The sequence below is a fragment of the Oncorhynchus gorbuscha genome, linkage group LG05, assembly GCF_021184085.1.
Source record: "Oncorhynchus gorbuscha isolate QuinsamMale2020 ecotype Even-year linkage group LG05, OgorEven_v1.0, whole genome shotgun sequence".
NCBI lineage: Eukaryota > Metazoa > Chordata > Actinopteri > Salmoniformes > Salmonidae > Oncorhynchus > Oncorhynchus gorbuscha.
Window position 1 is genome coordinate 18,455,225 of NC_060177.1, and position 26,929 is coordinate 18,482,153.

General features: G+C 42.9%; 2 protein-coding genes across 2 annotated transcripts in view; both read right to left on the reverse strand.

Moving 5' to 3' along the window:
- The window catches only part of LOC124035611 (ras-related protein R-Ras2), a 61,297-nt gene extending 45,498 nt beyond the window's left edge, over positions 1-15,799 (reverse strand). Inside the window, exon 1 of the mRNA XM_046349145.1 lies at positions 15,447-15,799. Within this exon, the coding sequence (XP_046205101.1) occupies positions 15,447-15,548 (102 nt within the window). The 5' untranslated portion in view covers positions 15,549-15,799. The remainder of the gene's footprint in view (positions 1-15,446) is intronic.
- Positions 15,800-18,708: 2,909 nt separating this feature from the next.
- Positions 18,709-26,591, reverse strand: LOC124035612 (coatomer subunit beta-like). Its single transcript, XM_046349146.1, has 22 exons — positions 26,396-26,591; positions 25,767-25,920; positions 25,407-25,636; positions 25,115-25,284; positions 24,898-25,012; positions 24,713-24,805; positions 23,839-23,976; positions 23,630-23,749; positions 23,403-23,510; positions 23,124-23,270; positions 22,876-23,021; positions 22,668-22,764; positions 22,416-22,576; positions 22,182-22,302; positions 21,850-22,077; positions 21,482-21,661; positions 20,938-21,082; positions 20,682-20,801; positions 20,428-20,573; positions 20,255-20,344; positions 19,646-19,801; positions 18,709-19,448 (listed from the first exon to the last, which is right to left on the reverse strand). Exons 2-22 carry the CDS (start codon positions 25,855-25,857, stop codon positions 19,389-19,391), a joined length of 2,862 nt encoding a protein of 953 aa, XP_046205102.1. The 5' UTR covers positions 25,858-25,920; positions 26,396-26,591; the 3' UTR covers positions 18,709-19,388.
- Positions 26,592-26,929: the final 338 nt, after the last annotated feature.

A 26,929-nucleotide genomic window follows, 5' to 3' on the forward strand; every position in this document is an offset into this window, starting at 1 on the left:
AATTCAATTAACAGATCCTCTGACTGCACAAGAGTCGGGAAGAGGACTGTCTGGAGTGAGGAGTGATTTGAGTAAACACAGGTTTAGATTTTAGTCAAATTGCAGTGTTGGGCTGGAGGGAGTATGTTTCAGCATGCTCTGCAGTATTGCCTCTGGCACTGCAGCATACATTACATTAGTTCTCAACAGCACACATTAAGCAAACAACATCAGAAGGAACGCTAGGAGTTCCTCCTATTGTGATCAGTGAGTATCATGATTAGCCCTGTCTACATTTGTTCAGATAGGGACCGATCCAATTATTGTTTTGACGATTGCTGTGCCTTTTTAATGCCCGTTTGGGATTGTATCTTTCCGTAATGCAAACCGTTACTCATATACTGGGGGACCAAACTGAACAACCCTACATCAAGGCTCTTGTCACGTTCTGACCTTAGTTATTTTGTTATGTCTTTGTTTTAGTATGGTCAGGGCATGAGTTGGGTGGGTTGTCTATGTTCCCTTTTCTATGTTTTGGGTTTTCTGTGTTTGGCCTGGTATGGTTCTCAATCAGAGGCAGCTGTCAATCGTTGTCCCTGATTGAGAACCATACTTCGGTAGCCTGGTTTCACTTTTGAGTTTTGAGTTTTGAGTTGTGGGTGATTGTTTGCTGCCAGGCTGTTGTAATGTTTGTTTCACATTTCAGGACTGTTTTCGTTTGTATCATTCACTTTGTTATTTTGTGTTCTTTAGTGTTCAGTTTAATCAACTAAAATGGACACTTACCACGCTGCACATTGGTCCGACCTCTCTTACTCCTCGACAGAAGAAGAGGAGAATCGTTACAGCTCTAGCATCTTTAATTTTTTTAAACAACAAAGAGAGCTTGATCCAGTGAATTCCTGAAACAGTCATTATGCCTAATCCACGGTGACATTGTCCCAGAGAGACTGCTGTACTCAGAGGTTGGGGAGAGAAAATTAAATCAAAACAAACAGGAGGGATAATAGAAGCTGTGGGTTCTTCTCCTTTCTCTAACTGCCACTGCTGTTTGTTGCTGAAGCCATCCGTTACACGATGACTCCAGGCCACTGTCTCAGACACTCAAACACAGTCAGTCATGAATTGGGTGCCATTTGGGACCCAGATCAGATCTATCCAAATCAAACAAACAGAACCAGTATAACGTGCTGTGGTGAGATCAGGGACCAGACTGGCTGGAATGCTGTGGTACTGTTGACACAAGACATTTTAGGCAGATCAGATCATGATTTTGCAAGATGATAGTCAAATGTTATGGCAACAATATTGTGTGGCTAGTATGGACAACTATGGCCTCTACGGACAGATTTGAGAAGAAAACAAAAGCCATGTCTAATTTAATGTTTCTCAAAACCAACCCACTCAGGGCATCCCCACTGAGTGCAAATTAAACATGTCAACAAATCATAACTAAAAGAATGGGCTGCAGTAGCAGCAGTATAGCAAACCAAACAGCCTGGCAGATCTGACACTACATATTTGTTGAGAGTAAATAAAAGGCAGAGACATACAGGAAGACAGACAGACAAATATTTTATGTTCTAACAGATCAAGAGAGAGGGGGGGAGACCAATGGCCTCTCTCTGGATCAGGTAGAAGCCACGGGCTCTTGGAGTCCCAAGGCCGAATGACAGCCATCCATGTCATAACATAGAGTCTAACCAGGGATGGGCAACTCCAGTCCTCGGAGGCCTGATTGGTGTCACACTTTTACCCCTGTCCCAGCTAACACACCCAGTTCCAATAATCAACTAATCATCATTTTCAGATTACAGTGAAATTAGTTTAATCAGCTGTGTTTGCTAGGGATGGGGGAAAAGAGTGACAACTCCGACCCCCGGGGACTGACCATAGACAGCCACTGAAACAGCCCCTTGAGCTTGAAAGGATGCACATACAGTGGGGCAAAAAAGTATTTAGTCAGACACCAATTGTGCAAGTTCTCCCACTTTAAAAGATGAGGCCTGTAATTTTCATCATAGGTACACTTCAACTATGACAGACAAAATGAGAAAATAAAATCCAGAAAATCACATTGTAGGGTTTTTAATGAATTTATTTGCAAATTATGGTGGAAAATAAGTATTTGGTCACCTACAAACAAGCGAGATTTCTGGCTCTCACAGACCTGTAACTTCTTCTTTAAGATATTCCTCTGTCCTCCACTCGTTACCTGTATTAATGGCACCTGTTTGAACTTGTTATCAGTATAAAAGACACATGTCCACAACCTCAAACAGTCACACTCCAAACTCCACTGTGGCCAAGACCAAAGAGCTGTCAAAGGACAGGATGCACATACAGTGCTGTCACACATGGTCACCCACCCACAGCCTCACCATGTCATATAATGAACAAAAATATTAAATGTAACATGCAACAATTTCATTTAGTTACAGTTCATATAAGAAAATCAGTCAATTGAAATAAATTCATAAGGACCTAATACAGTGCCTTGCGAAAGTATTCGGCCCCCTTGAACTTTGCAACCTTTTGCCACATTTCCGGCTTCAAACATAAAGATATAAAACTGTATTTTTTGTGAAGAATCAACAACAAGTGGGACACAATCATGAAGTGGAACGACATTTATTGGATATTTCAAACTTTTTTAACAAATCAAAAACTGAAAAATTGGGCGTGCAAAATTATTCAGCCCCTTTACTTTCAGTGCAGCAAACTCTCTTCAGAAGTTCAGTGAGGATCTCTGAATGATCCAATGTTGACCTAAATGACTAATGATGATAAATACAATCCACCTGTGTGTAATCAAGTCTCCGTATAAATGCACCTGCACTGTGATAGTGTCAGAGGTCCGTTAAAAGCGCAGAGAGCATCATGAAGAACAAGGAACACACCAGGCAGGTCCGAGATACTGTTGTGAAGAAGTTTAAAGCCAGATTTGGATACAAAAGGATTTCCCAAGCAGGTCCTTCTGTAGCTCAGTTGGTAGAGCATGGCGCTTGTAACGCCAGGGTAGTCGGTTCGATCCCCGGGACCACCCATACGTAGAATGTATGCACACATGACTGTAAGTCGCTTTGGATAAAAGCGTCTGCTAAATGGCATATATATTAAACATCCCAAGGAGCACTGTGCAAGTGATAATATTGAAATGGAAGGAGTATCAGACCACTGCAAATCTACCAAGACCTGGCTGTCCATCTAAACTTTCAGCTCATACAAGGAGAAGACTGATCAGAGATGCAGCCAAGAGGCCCATGATCACTCTGGATGAACTGCAGAGATCTACAGCTGAGGTGGGAGACTCTGTCCATAGGACAACAATCAGTTGAATATTGCACAAATCTGGCCTTTGTGTAACCTTTGTGTAAGTGGCAAGAAGAAAGCCATTTCTTAAAGATATCCATAGAAAGTGTTGTTTAAAGTTTGCCACAAGCCACCTGGGAGACACACCAAACATGTGGAAGAAGGTGCTCTGGTCAGATGAAACCAAAATGGAACTTTTTGGCAACAATGCAAAACGTTATGTTTGGCTTAAAAGCAACACAGCTCATCACCCTGAACACACCATCCCCACTGTCAAACATGGTGGTGGTAGCATCTAGATTTGGGCCTGCTTTTCTTCAGCAGGGACAGGGAAGATGGTTAAAATTGATGGGAAGATGGATGGAGCCAAATACAGGACCATTCTGGAAGAAAACCTGATGGAGTCTGCAAAAGACCTGAGACTGGGACGGAGATTTGTCTTCAAACAAGACAATGATCCAAAACATAAAGCAAAACCTACAATGGAATGGTTAAAAAATGAACATATCCAGGTGTTAGAATGGCCAAGTCAAAGTCCAGACCTGAATCCAATTGAGAATCTGTGGAAAGAACTGAAAACTGCTGTTCACAAATGCTCTCCATCCAACCTCACTGAACTCGAGCTGTTTTGCAAGGAGGAATGGGAAAAAATTTCAGTCTCTCGATGTGCAAAACTGATAGAGACATACCCCAAGCGACTTACAGCTGTAATCGCAGCAAAAGGTGGCGCTACAAAGTATTAACTTAAGGGGGCTGAATACTTTTGCACGCCCAATTTTTCAGTTTTTGATTTGTTAAAAAAGTTTTAAATATCCAATAAATGTAGTTCCACTTCATGATTGTGTCCCACTTGTTGTTGATTCTTCACAAAGGGGGCCGAATACTTTCGCAAGGCACAGTATATGGATTTCACATGACTCGGCAGGGGTGCAGCCAGGCCCAGCCAATCATAATTCATTTTCCCCCACTAAAGGGCTTTATTACTGACAGAAATACCCCTCAGTTTCATCCAATGTCAGGGTGGCTGGTCTCAGATGATCCAGCAGGTGAAAAAGCCGGATGTTGAGGTCCTGGGCTATAGTTGTTACACGAGGTCTGTGGTTACGAGGCCGGTTGACAAACTCTCTAAAACAACGTTGGGGAGGCAGCTTATGGTAGAGAAATTAACATTGAATTCTCTGGCAACAGCTTTGGTGGACATTCCTGCAGTCAGCATGCTAATTGCACACTCCCTCAAAACGTGAGACATCTGTGGCATTGTGTTCTGTGACAAAACTGCACATTGTATAGTGAACTTTTATTGCCCCCAGCTGCTTAATCAGCTACTTTATTTACCACACTTGTCAGGTGGATGGATTAACTTGGCAAAGGAGAAATTATCTCTAACAGGGATGTAAACAAATTTGTGCACCAAATTTGAGAGAAATAAGCTTTTTGTGTGTATGGAACATTTCTGGGATTGACCTGGAAAGTTGAATTTAGGCAATCACTGAACTGTTTAATTAGCTCAGTTGGTCAGGTGTGGTGCCTAGTTCGAACAAAATCCTGCCATACCTGCGGGACTACAGGAACAGGGCTGTCTACCCCTGTCATAGATGATAGAGGTCTGAGAGGAACCCATGACCCCATATCTTATGTCAATAGTCAACCAAGTCGAAGCTCAATATGTGAGAAGGTTACAGTTACAGAGCTCTCACAGCACCAGCTCACACAAAGCAGATTGTGTTAAAGATGATGTGACACACATTACTTTTCCTCTTGTCACTCTTTGATATTCCCCGTTTCAACGTGACTCTATGGATCGGGCCAAATGAGAGGAGGCTGGTAAGCATAAGTGACAGATCCTCCAGCAGATGTCATTTGTGTGAGCTTGGAGATGGGAGGCATATGTTCCCTGTGTCCGTGCAGACCATGAACATGTACACAGCCCCAGGCCAGGCAGCCGTGTTCTAATCTGTTCCTGTTCATGGTGGGAAGTGATTATCTGAACAGAAACACATGCACTCTCTGGATCCTCTCCCCTGCTGTCCCGGAGAACATAGAGAATCACAGTCACTGTATGCTAAACCAGATGAACTGGAAATAGTTTTTTACTGTGACTGCATGAAAAAGGGGATAGAAATAGAATCTGAATTCTACCCAAAGAAATTCACTGGCTTAGTGGAAACAACAACTCTTATCCTCTGCAAGGTGAGAGGTAGAATCCATTGTTGTGGTTTTGTTTGACTAACTGTCAGCCCAGTCTCATTTTCTTATGTGTGTATGTGTGGTTTCTACAAGCAGTTGATTCAGGTAAACAGGATACCTAAAGTAGAGGCAGGGCCTTTGAAAAGCCACAGGAGTAAATACTTGCCCTGATGTGAGACAAAGGGGGGAGAGACGGAGAGAGAGAGGAGGCCCTGTGGGCGAATCGAGGGGGAGGGGTAAACACATACCCACTGCTTTTCTCTAACCATCACTTGTTTCCCTCAACACCTGTCTATCATCTCCTCTCCTCTATGAATAATGACCATGTAATGAACATGTTAGAGCAACAACAAAAACCCTTTGCTGTGGCACTCAAGTATAGGGAAACTCAACAGGGAGGAACATTCCACCTGACCATACATTATCAACATTAATATACATCAAATATACAGGAATAACACAGTAGTAAGCTCTCTGATTGGTGGTAGGACTTCCACATGGGGGGTGGGGATCAGTGTCACCGACTCCCCCCGTCTCTAGTCTCTGTCTGTCTAAGACTCAGGGTCAATTAGACACTGATAATAGTGGTGATGAGAAGACTTGCCTTCAGTGGAAGCCTTCTGTAATGCAGTTTATTCACTAGGAGCCAATGGAAAGGCCTGCCCTCAGTGAACGTGGACCACACCACCCACTAGAGGCATTCACGGGTCACTAGAGGTCTTCAAGGGTACATCTCAACCTGAATACAGAGACCCCAACCCGAATACCCGAGACCTGAACCAGGTCCAAAATTGTAACTTCTGCCTCAGGTCGGGTGCTGTTTGATTGTCAGTGGGTCTATGTTACTACAGCTGATAGACCAGAGTGGACCAGACCATGGATTTGCATAGGCTATAGCATATTTATTTTACGCTAATAGGGTGAATTTATTTTCTTATAGAAGGCCTGGCCAACATGTAAAGATGTATTTGTTAACCAGAAGAGAAATGTGGAAATATATATATATATATATATATATATATATATATATATATATTTTTTTTTTTTTTTTTTTTTTTTTAATTTCACCTTTATTTAACCAGGTAGGCCAGTGGAGAACAAGTTCTTATTTACAACTGTGACCAGGCAGTTTTTGTCACTCGTTCCAATCGGGTCTGGTCTAGGCCCGGACCTGTTAGGGTACGAGTTGTGTCTAGGTCTGGTTGTCGTCGAGTCCATTTGGGTTTGGGTCTGATTGTCCTCGGTTCTGTTCTGGTCCCAACTTTTTTGGACCCGAGCAGATCTCTTCTACCCACTGCATGCAGATGGACGGGTGCATCCTGTCTATTCAAATCCCAGACCCATTATTATTTTTATGCATCTTTACATTTTTGTCATTTAGCAGAATGAATGCATTCATCTTAACCCTAAAATCACCAACAGGGGTCAAAAATGTAATCTCTTCTGTATACTAGTTGTGCGTGGCTAAGATGAAAATGTGGATTCAATAGTAAGATTTGTGATAAAAGCACCAATTTTGTTACAGGTGTATGTACCCTGAAAAGATATGAAGTGCATTTGGAAAGTATTCAGACCCACATTTTGTTATGTTACAGCCTTATTCTAAATTTGATAAAATATTTGTTTATCCTCATCAATCTACACACAATGCCCCACAAAGACAAAGCAATAACAGTTTATAAAAAAAACTGAAATATCACATTTACATAAGTATTCAGACCCTTTACTCTACTTTGTTGAAGCACCTTTGGCAACGATTACAGCCTCGGGTCTTGTTGGGTGTGACTCTACAAGCTTGGCACAACTGTATTTGGGGAGTTTCTTCCATTCTTCTCTGCAGATCCTCTCAAGCTCTGTCAGGTTGGATGGGGAGTGTCGCTGCACAGCTATTTTCAGGTATTTCCAGAGATGTTCAATCGGATTCAAGTCCGGGCTCTGGCTGGGTCACTCAAGGACATTCAGAGACTTGTCCCAAAGCCACCCCTGCGTTGTCTTGGCAGTGTGCTTAGGGTTGTTGTCCTGTTGGAAAGTGAACATTTGCCCCAGTCTAAGGTCCTGAGTGCTCTGTAGCAGGATTTCATCAAGGATCTTTCTGTACTTTTCTCCTTTCATCTTTCCTTCGATCCCGTCTAGTCTCCCAGTCCCTGCTGCTGAAAAACATCACCAAATGATGCTGGCACCACCATGCTTCACAGTAGAGATGGTGCCAGGTTTCCTCCAGACGTGGCACTTGTCAATCAGGCCAAAGAGTTCAATCTTGGTTTTATCAGACCAAAGAAACTTGTTTCTCATGTTCTGAGAGTATTTTAGGTGTCTTTTGGCAAACTCCAAGCGGGCTGTCATGTGCCTTTTACTGAGGAGTGGCTTCCGTCTTGCCACTACCATAAAGGCCTGCTTGGTGGAGTGCTGCAGGGATGGTTGTCCTTCTGGAAGGTTCTCCCATTTCCACAGAGGAACTCTGGAGCTCTGTCAGAGTGACCAACGGGTTCATGGTCACCTCCCTTACCAAGGCCTTTCTACACGATTGCTCAGTTTGGCCGGGCGTCCAGCTCTAGAAGAGTCTTGGTAGTTCCAAACTTCTTCCATTTAAGAATGATGGAGGCCACGAGTCCAGTCAATGTCTCTATAACAATTTGATCTTTCAGTCATCTTTCAGATGCAATTGGAAACAAGTTTATAGCCCATAGCGTTCCAAAGTTAGACCTAAAAGTCTGATGACACCGGTGACCATATTGCCTGTAACGCCCATCTCGGTGGCTATTTTAGGTCATACCGGTATGTCAGATTATCAGTCATATTCTGTTAAAGGTCCCCAATGCACACACATCCCTGGGTCGCTCGTCTTTTCAGTTCGCTGCAGCTAGCGACTGGAAATAGTTGCAACAAACACTCAAACTGGACAGTTTTATCTCAATCTCTTCATTCAAAGACTCAATCATGGACACTCTTGCTGACAGTTCTGTCTGCTTTGCGTGATGTATTGTTGTCTCTACCTTGCCCTTTGTGCTGTTGTCTGTGCCCAACTATGTTTCTCAGTCTCTGAGTATCACAGAAACACAACACTGTGAATGAATAACTTGACTAGAAATGTGTGAAAATGTTCAAATATATGCTTATTTTGGGGAATTTAAACCATTTACTTGTGTTAAAAAAGGTTAATAAATTAAGATGTGTTACTATTTGATTATTTTTTTGCCATAATTTCCAATTGTGTAAAAAAATACCGCTTTTGGTGCTTTTATGGGTCAAAATACATGATTTTGGTGCTTTAAGGGTGAGCTTGACGAGACAACCACATATCACAGTCATCGCAAGTACATTTTCCCTCAATAAAGTAGTTATTGGCAAAGTCTGTGCTAGTCGACACCCCTGCTCAGGGAACGAGAATGGTTGTTGGTCTGACCCACGGCACTATGCCAGGTTCTGGTCTGTTGCCCAGGCAACAAGGAAGTGGTCCTCCATAAACTTTTTAAAAGAGCAGTCAGAGTTGATCTCCTGCCTTATTCTTTACCACAGGGACCACGGACAGTGAGTTTATCATTGATCTGACCTTATTGAAATGTACTATGTTATGATCAGCACTACAATGTAACCATGTTCTGCCTATTGAGGTACAAATGCTAGATGTTTGGACAGAAAACAAAGATAGTAGAGAAACCTGACTCCACCCAGTCTAATGATACATCAATAATACATCTGATCTTTGCTCAGAATAACATCACATCAGTCTCGGGGTAAACAGACACCAACTGCAAGACCTGCTGAATGGGTTTAATTGTGATTAGATCCCCATAGGGTTTTTATTCAGACTCAATCTAATATCAAATTACAGACTGGTATTACATCATTCCTTATCCTTTAGGGCAGGGTTCCCAGATAGGCGGACCACCGGCCAAATTCAGACAATTTTATTTGCCCCCCCCTAAGTTCTGAGCAAAGAATCAATACATTACTGTAAAATCACCAGGATTTTAAATCATTTATAATGATGTTCCGCCCCCCCCCCAACCCTCCACTCAAGAAAACAATAGGCCCACGGCTGAATCTAATTGGGAACCCCTGCTTTAGGGTAAGATACCAGCACAGACTTGTGTCATTGAAAACCAAAATCATTTCAACGTTATCTATTAACCCTCGAGTCTAAGCCTTTAAGAACTAAACATGATTACAATGTTGCACAAACATTGTGCTGCATCATGCACTTAAAACTATCACACAAATACATTCATAGGAATGTGTATGGGCATTATAACATGTTCATCATCTTATAACATTTAGGTTAGAAGGAAATGTATGTATTTTCTCTCCCTCTGACAACACCCATATGGAATTGGAAAAATGACTTCTACGGGACTTTTTTGGTCTGAAGTGTTGTGAAAACTACTTCCCTGCTATGAGCTCTGAGAGCGGTTCACTTCACAGAAACGCTCAGTCAATGAGCCAGCTCTGTGAGAAATCAACAGGTGACCCCCCTGAAGAACAAAACCAACAATGTTCCCTCATCACCCACCTTGGTAGCACTACCAAACACACACGCGCACACACACACACACACACACACACACACACACACACACACACACACACACACACACACACACACACACACACACACACACACACACACACACACACACACACACACACACACACACACACACACACACACACACACACACACACACACACACACACACACACACACACACACACACACACTCAAAGAAAATGAAAAACCAGCTCAAATCAAAATGGATCAGCGGCATATGGTATGTGCTGTATCACCAAGCTAGATAGAATGCTACAACACTGCTTATGTCCAAAAATAGGTTTAAAGTGTGCTGGTCATGGCAGTTTCCACGCCGCCTGGTATTCAGCCACCTTGTCCTGGGTGTGTGGGAATGCACACCCCCATCACCACTGCTGCAAACAAACACTTTACTTAGCCCGCTGTGTCTATTTCAGAGAAATGTGCATGAAACAATCCCCAAACCCCATCACTCACTCACACACACAAACACACGCACACCTTGCCTGCAAATGCCCAGGAAAGAACACCTACATGCTTAATCTGTATTTATTCAATTAGAACCCAGAGCAGCAGCATTTCTCCTAAATGACCTCATCTCAGTAATCAAAACCATGCTCAGAATGAGACAGAGAGAGAGGAGAGAAAAGGGGTAGATAGACGAGATAGAGGGGGTAAAGAGAGCAAGAGAGAGGAGAAGGGGGTAGAGAGGGGAAGGAGAGGGGAGAGAGGTGGGTAAGAGAGGAGAGAGGGGTAGGGAGAGCGAGAGAGAGGAGAGAGAGAGTGTAGAGAGAGGAGAGAGAGGGGGTAGAGAGAGCAAGAGAGGGGATAGAGAGAGCGAGAGAGAGAGCGAGAGAGAGAAGAGAGAGGGGGTAGAAAGAGCGAGAGAGAGGGGTAGAGAGAGCGAGAGAGAGAAGAGAGAGGGGGTAGAGAGAGCAAGAGAGGGGATAGAGAGAGCGAGAGAGAGGGGTAGAGAGAGCGAGAGAGAGAAGAGAGAGGGGGTAGAGAGAGCAAGAGAGGAGATAGAGAGAGCGAGAGAGAGGGGTAGAGAGAGCGAGAGAGAGAAGAGAGGGGGTAGAAAAAGCGAGAGAAGGAAAAAGAAAGAGAGCACTTAAGTACTCACTGTTTAGGTGTCTTTAACCTCTGATCATACTGGTCTGTATCTAATCCTTCATGACTCTATCAGGCTGGATACTGTAATCTCCCACTGAATCACACAGCGGGGAGTCAACTCCAGCAGAAATGAAAGAGAGTCAGTGATAAGGACTAATTTTAGCAGCTGTGTGTTCATGCAACACCATGCTTTACTACTCTGTCATCCAGTCTGGCGAGAAGATAGCATTTCACTCCCACAGGTGCCATGGTTGCTAATGATAACTTCCACAAAGGAACCATAGCAGAAATGTTGTTCATTCCATCGGTCAAACAAATGAGAGACATTAGATATGGGATCAAATGGCTTGAACCCCACCACCCCACATTGAGTCATGTATTCCATCTGTTGAATAACACTCTGTGTCCCAATTTGTTTTAGATGACTCAATGTTATGTCACCTCTCTACCATTCTACTCACTGGCTTGGCTTGGCTGTGTTCTGACTTCAACTACTCCCAGTGGCGATGACCTGCCGGCCCTGTCACTCTGTTATTGTAGAGTGACATCATCCTCCCTGCACTGTAAAAGGACCCTCACTTCAGCCATTGTATGACTAGTCTAGTATACACTACAACGGTTTCAGGAGCTAGGTTTCCATCCAATTGGCGACAGATTTTCATGAGAATATTCTAAAATACGCATGAAGAAAATAAGCACATTTTCCCACCAGTGGTGTGTTTCCACCAAATGTACTTGTTTCAGATAAAAATCAGTGCGTGTTTCAGATAAAAATTGTTTCCGATTAAAATCTGAGCGTTTCCCCCACCATTTCTCACATTATTCATTTTGCCGACACAAAAAGATCCCACCATGTCGAACAAACAAAGGATCTGTGGACATTTATACAATTGCACAAAACTTCCTGTTTCCATCAGAACTGTCAAGATTTTTACAAGGTATGACTTTACTCGCATAAAAACTGTGGATGGAAACGTGGTTACTGAGCCGTGGTTGCACACCACCACACCCACAAGCCCAGCCAGTTAGGCTGCAGCTCATGTTTTCTTTTTCAAATCTAAGTGGTCCATAGAAAACGAACAGGAGTGGAGGGACTTCCTTTTCCAAAGGCGCTGATTCCGGCTGTTCCATGGTCATTAACCCAACATGACTCAGACAACCCTCCGTCCTCCACCTAAACTGACCCTCCACACCTCCATAGATCTGGAAGGGAAAGTCTGGACTCAACAGCCAGCTGCGAGGCTTTTCCCCTGGCAGCCCGGCTTCTAGAAAGCTCTAATAGGATGTAGGCGCTTTCCATGATGTCAACATTCTACACATTACCAAATTAATTTATTTTCTTTACATCCACAGACATATACAAAAGAAATACGGAAAGTAATGCAGTCAACACACCAACTACAATTTGGACTAGATCTTGCCTACAAGGTGAAAAGCAAAGTGACAGCCAAATGGTTGGCATAAAACACTGTAATGGTGCTCAGCCAAGTATAGAACTTCCTTTGCCTTTTTAGGGGCTATGAATCACCCAGTAACAGATGAATGATATTGGTTACTAAGCTCAAGCACTTGTTTGGCCAGCTGCAATGGTGCACAAATAAAACAGAAGAAACCTAAATGCTGCAGGGCCAGGCAGTGTGTCACTGAGTCCCCCACACACACTGGCCAGGATATTAACCTGCTGTAACATTCTGCTAAAGTATGTGTGTTCTCCCACAGCACCATCTGAAAGAACCCTGGCCCTCTCTCTCTCAGCTCAGTGCTCTGGCTGGGCCATGGGTGAGTGACATCCCATCCCACCCTCCAAGTTCTGTGGTTTAGATTTTGGATCAGATTGCTTGGGCTGGGTGAGGATCCAGAGCCTATGACCAGGGATCATCAACTAGATTCAGCTGATTTTTTCTTGAGCGGATGGTCAGAGGGCCGGAGCATTGTTACGAACAATTTGCAGAATGCAAATTGACCTCAAGAAGCCAACCAGATATAATATTGAACAAAAACATAATCATTTCAAGCCTTGTTTACATTTGTAAACGATCACACATCTCTCTCATATGTGTGAGAATACCTTGTAAAATATTTCCAAAATTAAAATGACTTGGAGCTGATTTCCTGGTGTTTTTACAGTACTTTATGTCCAACAAGCGGGCCACCAGTTGGAGAACCCTGCTATAGACTATGCATGCAGAGCATATAGGCCGTGTATACTGCACTCATTTCTCACAGATTTAACATACTGTATATATTGGGAATTCCTTTGCATTTTGGATGTCAAGGGACAAATAAGAGGTTGATGCTCATCTAAAAGATTTGGTTGCACATGATTATGTTATACCGCTATTCACAATGAACACAGCTGTGGTTATTATAAAGAGGAATAAAGAGTGTTGATCAAGACTGGATTGGACACATTCTGAAATGCTAAGTGCATACAAAGAAATGGTCTTATTTCCCAAATGAATGTTCTTTAGTGAGTGCGGACTGACCTGCAAGTTTCAACTAAAGGCTCCAAAGGCACCGTTGCCATGACAAAGCAATCATCCAGAAAATATCTGTGAACTGCTGATCGCTGAGCTGCAGACAGTCTTCATCTACCTACCCTATATTCTACTCATCTTGTTAACAAACAACAATCTTGTTGCTCAAACAAAATGTAATAATCTGTCTATTATTATCTTGGTGTTACTGTCTTATCAGTATTATTAGTTTCATATCACATGGTAACTAATCACATTACTGTCTCATTACACTGTAATAAAGCACTTGTACTGTGGTTTACTGTTTCCTATCCCTACTGGAACAAGTCAACAGTGCATGTTTCCTTGTTTGGACCAAAACTCAAGTATTTGCTAAAAATACTAAATGACTTTGAAGTGTTTATACAATACTTAGCCTACTGTTCCATTCCAAAGAAGAATAGGGTCAGAATGGTTGAACCGTGGTACAGTAATCTGATCTGACCAATATCCATGGTATACATTTAATGAGCTTTCTGAAACCTTATTAGACCTTCAGATCACAACAAAATCCCCAAGCAGCACATGCTGCTGACTGCCCCACTATTGTCTCAGTCACTTTAGACATGCAGCTGCCCACCTTCAGTCTAGTCTCCTGGAATTAGGACCTGGCATTACAGACTCCTGAAGACACAAAGAGGATTCCAAAGCTTGTCCACTCATTGTCACTTACATCTTTATGAGCACCTTCACAAAGAAACTAACTGTGAATAGAAAGGTTTTGATAGTGAAAGGGGAAAGACAAAGAGTTAAAAGTGTGGGTACCTATGGACAACACACTGTGTGTTGGAATGCCATTGACAAGACTATAAAGGACAACTGTGGCTGGGCAATAGCTGCTTGGGCCACTGGCTTGAACAACAACTGTCTTTCGCAGCAGCTGTCATTGCTCTGCAACTGTTTGAGCAACAAAAGGGATTGATCAAGATTCACACATGATATCAACGTTAGAGAAAGGCATGCAGGGATATTCTCTGTAATGAATATGCTTACAGTTATGGATGTGTAGGAATTTCTTTATATCCTAGTCTGATTCACTTAGATTTTTGGAATCCAAATGAATGTTAGTTAGTCTGTTGGCTAAACCGTTATTAGGCTATTCAGTAGGCATATTCAATGTCTGATTATGAACATGGGTCTACATGAATAAAAATGGTAGGCAAGAGATTTGTCAATACTGCACCTAATGGGTATGATGGAAAATACGTTCAATGTGCCAGTTCAATGTGAGTTTACATAGGAGTTTCGTTTCAGATTTATGCTTTCAAGTACAGCAGGCCCAGAAGTTCTGAACGACGTGTTATATTGTAACCAACAATTATAGACTGATGTAGCGATCCACTCAAATATAGCTCCAAAACAAGAGAGATGTTGACAACTCAACTTTGAAAATAAGTATTTTTAAATTGCACCTGTACAGGTAGCCGAATGTTATAATAATTAGATTATACCGTCTTACATCAGAGTTCAGCCTAAATCACAATTGTGAGACTATATCTTCACTATATGTTCCACAATTTACTTCCCATAGCCGAGCGAGATTACGTTGCCAATTGACCTGTTATTCATTATACTGAAAAATAGGCTCAAAATACACATTTTATCTAAACACAATTTCAAGTTTTTTCCCAGAATATGTTCTGTGCTAAACAGGCCTCGGCGAATATATCCCACTATTGCGAGAAGAAAATTAACTAAAACCCCATCATACGCTTGTGGGGTCCCCATTCGCAACAGCTCAACCAGCCTCCCTCCAGATTCCCAAACATTCCGTACAAAGTGGCTGGAGAAACGGTCGACTATTTACTAACCTGGATAAATTGTATAGTTAGGGCTGACTTTCCGACACCACCACCTCCAACCACAACCAGTCGATACTTCTCCTGCACCGAGCCGTCCTTCCACCCTGCCATCGAGGACACACTTCTGCTCTCGCCGCTGTCTGAACACCAGTAGTGAGGAGACACCCACTTTTCAGTGAAAGGCCTTCAGTTGAAAAATGGTACGAAGGAAAATCGCGAGCCTAAATAGACTGAAATGATAACTGCGTCTACAATCCCTTCCAGACTAGAGGAATTAACGGTGCTGCTCACTGAGATACGGGCGACCGAGTCCATACGCCCTCAACAGCGTTGCTAACCACTGCGTTTTTAAGATGTGAAACAGAAAGGAGTCATCAGTTAGTCCAATACAAATGTCCGTCGCTAGGGGCACTTTACTTCTCATGAGTAGCATCTACTAAAGGGACATTTAAATATTACCATTGTAGAATACTCGTTTTATGATCTATGTTCCTTTCATGTAGGGCTTACCATTCTTTTCTTTATCTGCTGTGCCAACAAGAACATTTATAAGCATTCATTTTGGCCGTGCACAGACTATCCTCAGTAGGCTACAATGAGGTCATGCAGTATTAATGTCCGTGTTAATGTAATGGATGGATGGATGGTGATCTCTGATGGTCTGGATGATCAATAAATCTATCTTCCAAGTAGCACATCATTGTTAGTGGGAAAGACAAGTTTAGTCTGGCCTGGAAGGATGGCTTTTGGCTCATTTCTATGTATTACCTTAAACAATGGGAAGATATGCTGCAGCTTGACACTGTTTTTCACAGCTGTGAAGCGCTGTCCTCATAGACAACGTTGGCCAATATCAAGGGCCCCAGAGTGAGAGCTTTCCCACAAAGGCACTTTGTCCACATATTTATATGTTCTTAATTCCATTTTCATTATTTGTATTTGTGTGTATTGGGTATATGTTGTGAAATTGTTCGATATTACTTGTTAGATATTGCTGCACTGTCGGAACTAGAAGGACAAGCAGTTCGCTACACCCGCAATAACATCTGCTAAACACGTGTATGTGACCAATAAAATGTGATTTGATTTGATTTAAAGCGTGTGTGTTTGTCAGAGCCGTCAAGGCTGACTGAGTTCTGCAATTCTGTGGCAATGGCATGCATGCGTGACCACAGTGATCTTGGTGACGCATACAAGTGGGTCTATATCTGAGCTTCTAGAAGAATGATTTATAGCCTCCAGTCAGTATATAGCAATACTTTATGCAACACTGGTGCATGTGTTTATATATGTAAACTGAACAAAAATATAAACGCAACAAGGTGTTGGTCCCATGTTTCATGAGCTAAAATAAAAGATCAGAGAAATTATTCATAAACACAAAAAGCTTATTTCTCTCAAATGCTGTGCACATTTTAAATCCCTGTCAAATGCTGTGCACATTTTAAATCCGTGTCAAATGCTGTGCACATTTTAAATCCCTGTCAAATGCTGTGCACATTTTAAATCCCTGTCAAATGCTGTGCACATTTTAAATCCGTGTCAAATGCTGTGTGTTTAAATCCCTGTCAGTGAGCATTTTATCCCTTGTCAAAATAATCCATCCACCTGACAGGTGTGGCATATCAAGAAGCTGATTAAACAGCATGATCATTACACAGGTGCACCTTGTCCTGGGGAGAATAAAAGGTCACTCTAAAATGTGCAGTTTTGTCACACAACACAATGCCACAGATGTCTCAAGTTTTGAGGGAGCATGCAATTTCCATGCCAACTACAGGAATGGTCCACCTGAGCTGTTGGCAGAGAATATGTTTATTTCTCTACCAATGTCATTTTAGAGAATTGTAGAGACCACGTGTAACGACGCCAGCCCAGGACCTACACATCTGGCTTCTTCACCTGCGGGATCGTCAGAGGAGGGGGATGCTGAAGAGTATTTCTGTCTGTAATCATTTTGATTGGCTGGGTCTGGCTCCCAAGTGGGTGGGCTTATGCCCCCCCAGGCCCACCAATTGCTGCACCTCTGCCCAGTCATGTGAAGTCCATAGATTAGGGCCTAATGAATTTACTTCAATTGAATGATTTCCTTATATGAACTGTAACTCAGCAAAATCTCTGAACAGTACATACTATGAATCTCCTTCATTTTCCCTGTATCCTCCCTGGAGGGCTATTCAGCAAGATGTTATATTTTAGACTCCTAAATGAACAAATTCCAATTGACTCCCACTCTGCAACGTAGTGCCAAAGGCATTTGAGGAATTTAAATGAACTGCTGAAATCATAGTCCACACAGCCTGTGGAGTAGGAGAGGAACAACAGGGGCGATGCACGGGTCCCTCCACACTTCAGGAAATATGACCTGTTAAGTATGTTTACAGTAGGTCGCTTAATGGCTCTTTACCTATGTTATATTTACAGCTCTGAAATCCTTATGTCGACAAAGTTAAAATGGCTAGGCTAAAGGGGAATTCTGGGTAGAAAAAGGGGAGAGATATTTGTAATGGAAGAAATGTTGATTTACTGCTTTGTTTGGGTCTCTTCTTTCCAGTCAGTCATTGTGATACCACACAAGAACATGACGTTTGAGAAAATATGTGAATCACTGAAAATGTGAGTCACTGAATATTCATAATTTCTATTCTGTGTAGTTTTATGTCTTCAGATTTTAGAGTGAGATGAGGACTTGAGAGGAAAAGGACCTAATGATTCATCATGGGTTTTGTTTGTCTGAACTCTTGACTATTTGCCTAAAATCGTGTTTTTCAAACTCTTTTCTTACAATCAATCATAATTTCACAGTAATGTTGCCTTTAAACATGCCTGTCTCAATATGAGAATCAAAAGGAAATGTGGGTATCAAATTCAGAAGAGGTGCGTCAAAGTGAGAAAACTTGTGTGAAGTGCTCACAATTCTAAATCTTTCCATACAAGGCAAAACGTGATGTCATTTCCTTTCCAAGAAGCAAGGGAACTTTTGAGTATCTATTCAACTGGGGATTTTTTTATATAATGGTGAGGTGGAAAAGGCAGTCAAAGCAATCGAAATGTGTGTGACTGACAAGAAATTGACAAGGGATTTTGATTTGATGCTGATCTTTCATCATTACACCATTTCAATACATGGCAAAGACTGATCTCATTTAGCACGTTAATTGTATTCACTCTACATTTGTATAACTTTAAATTTGGGACCTGGCACAAACATACATTTTCACTTCATTGATGCAATTACTTGCAATTTACAGAAGCAATAACCTTTCCCCACAAATCTTAAAGTTTTACTTTCAAGGAATTTGCATACATCTGATACAATAACCACTTTGATGAGTCATTATCTGTAGTGTAAAGACAATGGGACATGAGATCAGCTAAGCTGCTTATTCACAGGCAGCCCAATTCAGATAATTTGTTTGATCAAAAGACCAATTAGTGGCAAAAACATCAGAATTGGACTGCCTGTGTTACACACCCGTAGTGGATGGAATGTGCATTCAAACTGAATCCATATTTCATGGTTTAGTCTATGACATTGCACTTAACTTTACTGTCATAACTTTTGTCAACAGCGTAGTTAAGGGGTGGTGGAGCCAAAGTTTTTCCTACCCCGTGTTCCCTTAATGTAAGTAAAGAAAGACTGAACATGCAAACAGCCCATCGTCTAACAAATGTTGGGAGTATGTTTTGTTATATATGACATGTTTATTGAAAATTAAAGATATCCCTGGCCTATCACTTGGAGGACAGTAAGAGGGATTTTCTTCCTGACACAGGAGGTGTATAACCATCTCTCATACCCACATATAGAACAGTACTTAATCAAATGGCCATAAAAAAGCTATCTGTTTATGGCCAGAGACAGATAGAAGAGACTAGAGAGGACTAGCAGAAAGCTAATTTCTTTGCAGATGAATCTTGTCCAGTTGGACTGCCGGTTTTCAGTTGACTTCATGCAGATGTTTTTTTCTGGGAAAGGTTGATCTTGTCACCCAGACTCAATGCCATGCCCTGTAGAGAGAGGGGAAGTGTTACTTGCAATGTATAAACTTCACAAAATAATACCACCCCGATGTTTGCATTATTCTATATTTACTACTAGCACTACATCTACATCGCAAATGGCAACCTATTTACAAAAGTATTGCACTATAAAGGGAATAGGGTGCATTTTGGGATGTAGTCTGAGTGGAGAGTGAGTTTCTCACCTGGCTCTTGGCCCGGATGCGGATGTGTCCGTTGACAGGGGCATCAGGACCCAGGTGGATGGGCTTCTCAATGCTGACGTTGGCCAGGGCGTCTTCACCGAAGATGGAGCGGGCATACAGGTTGGCAGCCATGAAGCCACAGAATCCAGAAAGTGCCTGGTTGTAAGGAGAGACAAGGTGGAGTGAGTGAGTGAGTGAGTGAGCATCACATGCATTACTACCTATTTGACCCAGTAGTAGGAGTCTGATTGATCCTGTAGAAACGTGCTCAGTTTGCTGAAGACAGGGCTATTACAAGAGAGAGTCAAGCTTATCTGTCTAAATCCATTAGTGGATTGATGAAGAATTTGAAACAAAATAAATAGGTATATATTGCATGTATCTCGCAAGGTGCCCTTCTCTTTTCAAACAGATTGATTCAATCAGATAATTATAAAAAGCCATTTAGAAATCAAATCCTAACACTGTAAAAAAGGTAGCAGCAACAGACATGTTAGACGCTCTGACAACTTCCACTCAGCCTTCCTATCTGCCAGGTTTAAAACCTCCATTCTGTTCTACACATCATATTGATGTAGTTCAATCGGCAATATTCCACGACTACTGTACCTTCTCTGGGGTCAGGCACTTCATGTTGGTGGAGCTGAGGATGTGGTGGAGGTACTCGTTCAGGTCTGCAATGTTGGTGTTCACCGTCACCTAGAATAAAGTGTTATTACGATCATCCACTGAACACACTAACAAAACAAAATATGGACAGTTCTCTTATCTAACAGTAGTACCTTATTCTCCCACTCAAACTCAGCCCACATCTGTCTGAATTCTGCGTCTGTGCACGAGGCTGGCTGGATGTAGTCCATGATGTCAATGTGGATGTCACTGAGGACCACGCAGTTCCTGTCGCTGGCAGCTCCTGATACGTCATACACTGAGAGACAGACAAACATTAGAACTGATGTCGTACACATGGAGTGGAGGCTGGCATCAGATTATTCATGACAAGTATTCTGACAGAAGTTTGAAGTGATCCTCTTACCTATGTTGCCAAATATGATGCCATTCTCTGTGGACGCCACTTTGACGTTAGCCTTGATGTTGGCAAAGTCATGGGGTGCCAGAGTGAGAGGAGAAGGCTTCTCAACCAGCTTGAGGTCACCTGTTGGATTGAAAGGTTTATATCAGCATTAGACATACATCACCTATGGAAAACAAGAAAAATTGCCCTGAAACAGCCCTTAGTAAGGTTGTATGACTCTGCATGTAGTCATAAGAACTATAGACTAGAACCTCACCCAATGTTGCCAGCTCCAGGGTGCAATTCTGAAGGGTGTCGTTGGTTTGGTTGACGACCAGCACATCCAGCACAATGTCATACTGGTTGACATGGACATAGGCCTCAGCATAGACTGGGTCTGAGAAACCAGTCAGCTGGGTAACCTGCAATACAACATACACTCAGAATGACATGGTCCTCACCAACCTGTTGTTATACAACGGAGCAACTGTCAATAACTACCTCAACAGCACTAATAGTTAAGATGAAAACGTACATTTCTGAATAGGATCCTGATACAATCCATGCCAGAGCCTGAACTTAGAAATGTTATATTCATTCCCTCTTTCATAGTCGTACCTATGGAACAGACCTATAAAACACTGATTTCTCTGTTGCTATGGCTCACTGTCATGTTGGAAACAATGCCACCTGCTGGCAACTTGAGGTACATCACATACATCTACTATCCAAAAAGGCACATGACCATGTGATTCGCAAGCACACAATTTTGTAATTCTGTAACAGAACAGTGTGTGTCTACTGGGTCCTTGTAGGTGTACCTTGTTGAGTTTGGAGGCCATGGGGTCATTAGCCTCCTTCTTAAGAGTGGTTCCCATGGCAGCCAGTAAACTGAGCTGGAACTGGTCCTCCTTGGAGGACGTCTCGTTCTTGGCCGTCAGTTGCATAAAGGAAATGGGGTCGTCTGCCTGCACCAGCACGTTCCGTTTCTCTGACTCTTTCTGTGGATAAGAGCACAGAACACCATCAGCACATAGCAATACAATCCAGCAGTGTCCAAATGGATAGGCAGCCAGGTGAAGGGAGAACTAGAGTATAGCTGATTGAACTGGGAGAAGGCAGTGGTTTAGTGAGAAGAGTGGACAGGAAGCTATGGCCTAGTAATCTAGCAGCCAGCGCTCCTCCCTACCTTCTGAGATAGCTTCTCCTCCTCCAGTCTGACAGTGAGCATGTGAGATAGGGACTTGCGGCACTCCTTATTAAAGATGTCATTCATGAGGGGCGAACACTCGGACAGCACCTTGAGGCACAGCGAGATGCGATCCACATCGTCATCTGTGATGGGCTTCTTGGGCAGAGAGGACTTGCCCAAGTGGAGGATAGTGGCCATGATCAGCATAGACTCAGCCACAAAGGACTGAAGGGGAGATGGTGATAGAGCCTTAGAATCACTTCATGACTTTCAATGGACAGTGAATATATTTCACAACAGTTTCAGAAGATAAGAGGTTCTATACTTACATTCTGTCTCTTTTTATCTTGAACGATGGCGACATATCGCAGGGCCACTTTGGTCAGGGTTGTGGCCAGGGAGGCTGCCACATAGAAGTCTCCGTCCATCAAGAAGCCCCTGAGAGGAGGCCTACAAGGAAAGGGATGATAGTTTCATTGAGTGTCACATCATCCACTTCTTAAAGACAATCACTGCAAGCTAAGAAACTATGTATTTTAGACACAAAAGGTGACTTCTTTTACCTGTCCTCTTCCTTCTTTGAGGGTCGGGAGGAGCTGAGGGCGCTCTGTGTGACGTAGGTGCCCATCTCTGTCACCAGTTTGGCTGCTGGCGCTGCGCTCACCTCTTCTTCCGGCTTCCCCTCCCCAGCCTCTTTCTTGATCTCGTTCTCTACTATGGGGATCTGAAAAAGGGACAGACATGAGCAACTGGCATCAAGCAACACTCTGGTATTGAACGCTGAAAGTGAATGAATAATCCATAAGCACACACACCTCTCCAAGCGACCTGCGCACTTCTGTCATCACACTCTGAATGTCCTCTTTAGTGCTGCAGTATTCTCCCAGGATCCAAAGCGCTCCTCTGTAGATCCTAACACAGTTTAAAAGATTGGATGTCGGCATAAATAAAACAAATCTGTAATTCTCCCTAAGTATCCTGTAATTCTCTATTTATATGCAAGCTTGTCAGTTTTGGTCTTACTTGACAGTCTTGATGGTGTGGAAGACTTCCAGCATCTTCTCGATGATGAGGGGCCTCAGGTTGTCAAACCTCTGAATGGCTTCCCTCACAAACTCCAACACATCAGCCGCCGCTGCCTCATTAGTGTCACTCAGGAACTCCATCAGCTGAGTGACACACATATGTTATTTAGATGACATCACAGAGGACAGAATGACCCTAGCTGTGTTTGATTTCAGGGTTTGTATTTGTGAACAGGGTAGACTCACCACAGGAATGACATTGGCCGCCATGTCAGGGAAGCGTACACTGCATGAGTGGAGGGTGCGCACCAGCAGCTGCCTGAATTTATCAGTGTCCTCATGCTCCGTCACATTGTTGGTCTTAATCACCTCTTTCTTCAGAACAATCACCAACTGGAACACAAACACATTAACACCTTAGTTAGAATAATCATCCTTTTACAAAATAGACAGGAGAGGAGAGTCCACAGAGACAGGAGAGTCCACAGAGACAGGAGAGAATAGTCCTGAGGATGACACCCCCACCTCCTCTACGTTCCGGGATGAGACTAGGTCCAATGCCAGCTGCAGGGTCTTCTTCCGGACCTCGAGGTCTGGCGTGCTCAAAACACGCAGAATGTCCATCACCAGGTCCTGGGTGGATAGAGAAGAACCTGGTTAACATGTCTGTTATTGCACTTCAAAGACTGACTGGTACCTAACATTGCGTCTGTTCACCAGGAGCAACATTGATGAAAGTGAAGTCGGAGTACCTGGAGAACACGTTCATGAGTGGGATGCTCCTTCAGCTCTATCAGACGATCCAGGACGATCAGCTTCACGTTGTTGTCACTCTCCTTGATGATCAGGTCGATGTAGCACTGGGCAGCAGCCTAGAACAAAACACACAAATGCCATTGAAAGACAATACCAGACCAAAATCCACAGCGGTGCTGTGTTGTAGATAAGTGAGAGGGGGTACCTTGATGGCAGTGGGTGCGCTGGACAGCGTGACAAGAGTGCCAGCTGCCTCGTACTTGACGGCTGGGCTGGAGGACTGCAACAGGTTGTAGATGCAGCGGATGAAGCGGGCACGCTCAGACGGGTTAGCGTGGCACACCTAAACATTGAGGAAACAAGAGACATGACAAATAAAAAATGCCAGTACTTACGTGGATATAATTTCCAATTGAAGCTTTGTTGTTTTCTTTACCCCTTTCTCTCCCCAATTTCGTGGTATCCAATTGGTAGTTACAGTCTTGTCTCATCTCTTCAACTCCCGTACGGACTCGGGAGAGGCGAAGGTCGAGAGCCGTACTTCCTCCAAAACACAACTGCTTCTTGACATAATGCCCACTTAACCCGGAAGCCAGCTGCACCAATGTGTCAGAGGAAACACAGTACACATAGGGACCGTGTCAGCCTGCACTGAGCCCGGCCCGCCACAGGAATCGCTAGTGCACGATGGGACAAGAACATCCCTGCTGACCAAACCCTCCCCTAACCTGGACGACGCTGGGCCAATTGTGCGCCGCCACATGGGTCTCCCAGTCACGTCCGGCTGAGACAGAGCCTGGTCTCGAACACAGAATATCTAGCGCGATGTAGTGCCTTAGACCACTGCGCCACTCGGGAGGCCCTTCAAGCTTTGTTTTAATTTTATTTAACTCATAGCATAATGTCTTAATAGACCACACACACTGGCATATGTTTCAGCTTGCTCTTTCCTCAGTGCATGTGAGACAGAGAAACAGACATCAAGTGACATCCTGTGTGTTTTTCTTTACATATTTCTCAGAAGATATCTGGAGGTTTCTAGTGGGATTTTCTGGTGGGAAAATGTCTGAAGGACTCACCTTGTAAATGAGTTCCACAATGACCAATTGGAGAATATCTCCAAATGTATGCACTTGATCAATGCAGGTGCTGAGGTAATCCAGAGCTCTGTCCTGCACAGTGGAAATGACCGGTGTTAGTCCCAGACACAGAAAAATGTTGGTGAGCAGTCTCTAATAAATAAAAAACTGAAGATGCAATTGACCTGGTCTGCGTGAATGAGCATCATGAAAGCATTTCTCTTGCAGCTGGCATCTTTTTCATTCACAAGGAAATCATGGATCAACTCAGGGGCATCTGGGATGAGATTTTCAAAGTTCCTGAGATGGAAATAAAATTGCTCAAGTAAATGCCATGTTCTGCATTAAGGGTCATAAACAGTCATAACGAACTTCCGTATTGTATCACTACAGTAAGTTTACCTGTAGATTGTGTAGATGGCCAGTACAGCATTGCGGCGAACGTAGCTGTGGCGGTGCTCCAGGCAGGCGCGGATGGCGGGCATGAGGGGCTCCAGCAGCTCAGACTCCTTCAACTTGCACAGGAAGCGCAAGGTGGATCCACGGATGAACTCATTGGGGTGCTGCAAGTCCTGAAACAGACAAACATACATTTATTCAAGGATAATAGTCACACATCATACTTTCTTGTGCTAATTACATAATTTATCGAACATTCAGACAGAAAGTACACTTGTGTAGTATGCTCCTATACCTTTCTGTAGGCGTCACAGACCAGGATCATCTCCTGAAGTAGCTTGCCATCTGGAGTCGTCTTGGGGACAATCTCCCAGAAGACTAGCAGAAGTTTTTTAATGGTGTGGTCTTGAAGTGGGAGGACAAATCGGATGATGGTCATCAGTAGGCCTGGCAGCTTCTCTCCATTCAGTATCATGATGATTACCTTCTTCAGGGCCTCTGTCTTTGCCTTGATCTCTCCTTTTTCTGATATCAGGAAAAAAATAACATTGTATTACTCTTAAAGTCACACTAATCACAGATCAGTCACGCTGATAGTTTAGGGGCAGTTAGGTGCCTATTGCCAATGCAGATAGGGTCAACAAAGGACACTTACCTAAATCTCCTTTGAGACTGACTTCCGATGGAGGTTCGGTGTCATTTGGAACATTGATCAAAGTGTAACAAACATTCTCGGCGGCTGTCATTTTGCCGGATGGATCCTCTTTCCTCTTGCAGCACCCCAATCAACAGAACTGTTAAGATGATTCCTATGAAGTACCCATCAAGTAATGTTAATGCATAATCCGACATATGTAAACATAGATGCTATTGCACATAAGTTACTGAACACGATTCGTGCTTTCTAATACTGCACAGCTGTAGCTAAGAAATATATGGTAGCTAGTCGACACGTCAGTTAGCTAACTTGTACTATAGTAGTTCGTTAGTAACGCTACTATAGTAGCTAGTTAATTTTCTTCATTCAGACAGGCCGCCGTTAGTTAGCTAGTATGCTAGTTATTGACAAGTCAATGGCCTAACGAATTATGCAGCTCAATCAGCTCAAACGAATTATGCAGCTCAATCAGGTGATACAGATATGCAATATGCCAGTAACACTTCAGAGCCTATTAAGACGTTTTGATTTTGCAAATCGAGCAAGCTCAAACGCTTGTCGTCCATGACAGCTAATGTTAGCATGCAAATGGTGGATGGATACCAAAACATATTTGGAATAATTACCCTAACCAATCTTTCCCCACTTGGTCACGATAGAGAAATAAGCACGTAGCTGCCTTTTACTGCACGTTTACTATATTTCAAAATATCATTTGTCGCGTCTGTTATTTAATTGGGCATCTGTAAATTTGCTCATATCTTCTCGAGCTGTCCGTTCCCAACTTCCCTGTGACGTGGAAGATTAGCTACTTTCTGAGCCACATCACTGCAACAGCAAGTGAAAAGGGACAAATAACCCGGATATCTAGACGCGAAGACGAAATTCTAATTATGAGTGTTTCCCAATATAATAATCTTCTATATTGCCTCCATGTATGTACTCTGAACCGATGCTTTACATATTTTTCCTACAAGTAACATACATTTGCTCTTTATGAAATATTGAATTGTAGATTTTTTTTTATCTCCCATCACTTGGTATGGCCCAATCCAGATGGTTGACCAAGCCACATTATATAAGTCTACCATTTCAGTTGGGGTTGTAAATTGGTTGTGTTACCAGTGATTATGATTCAATAAAGTCCATAGTAATCCCGG

What these genes read in the sequence shown, in the direction of transcription:
- LOC124035612 (XM_046349146.1), bottom strand. Translation starts at nt 25,857, where the DNA reads ATGACAGCCGCCGAGAATGTTTGTTACACTTTGATCAATGTTCCAAAT. An exon ending in CAGTCTCAAAGGAGATTTAG is followed by an intron (nt 25,637 to 25,766) that starts GTAAGTGTCCTT and finishes TCCTGATATCAG; the next exon opens with AAAAAGGAGAGATCAAGGCA. An exon ending in CCTGGAGCTGGCAACATTGG is followed by an intron (nt 20,802 to 20,937) that starts GTGAGGTTCTAG and finishes TCAATCCAACAG; the next exon opens with GTGACCTCAAGCTGGTTGAG.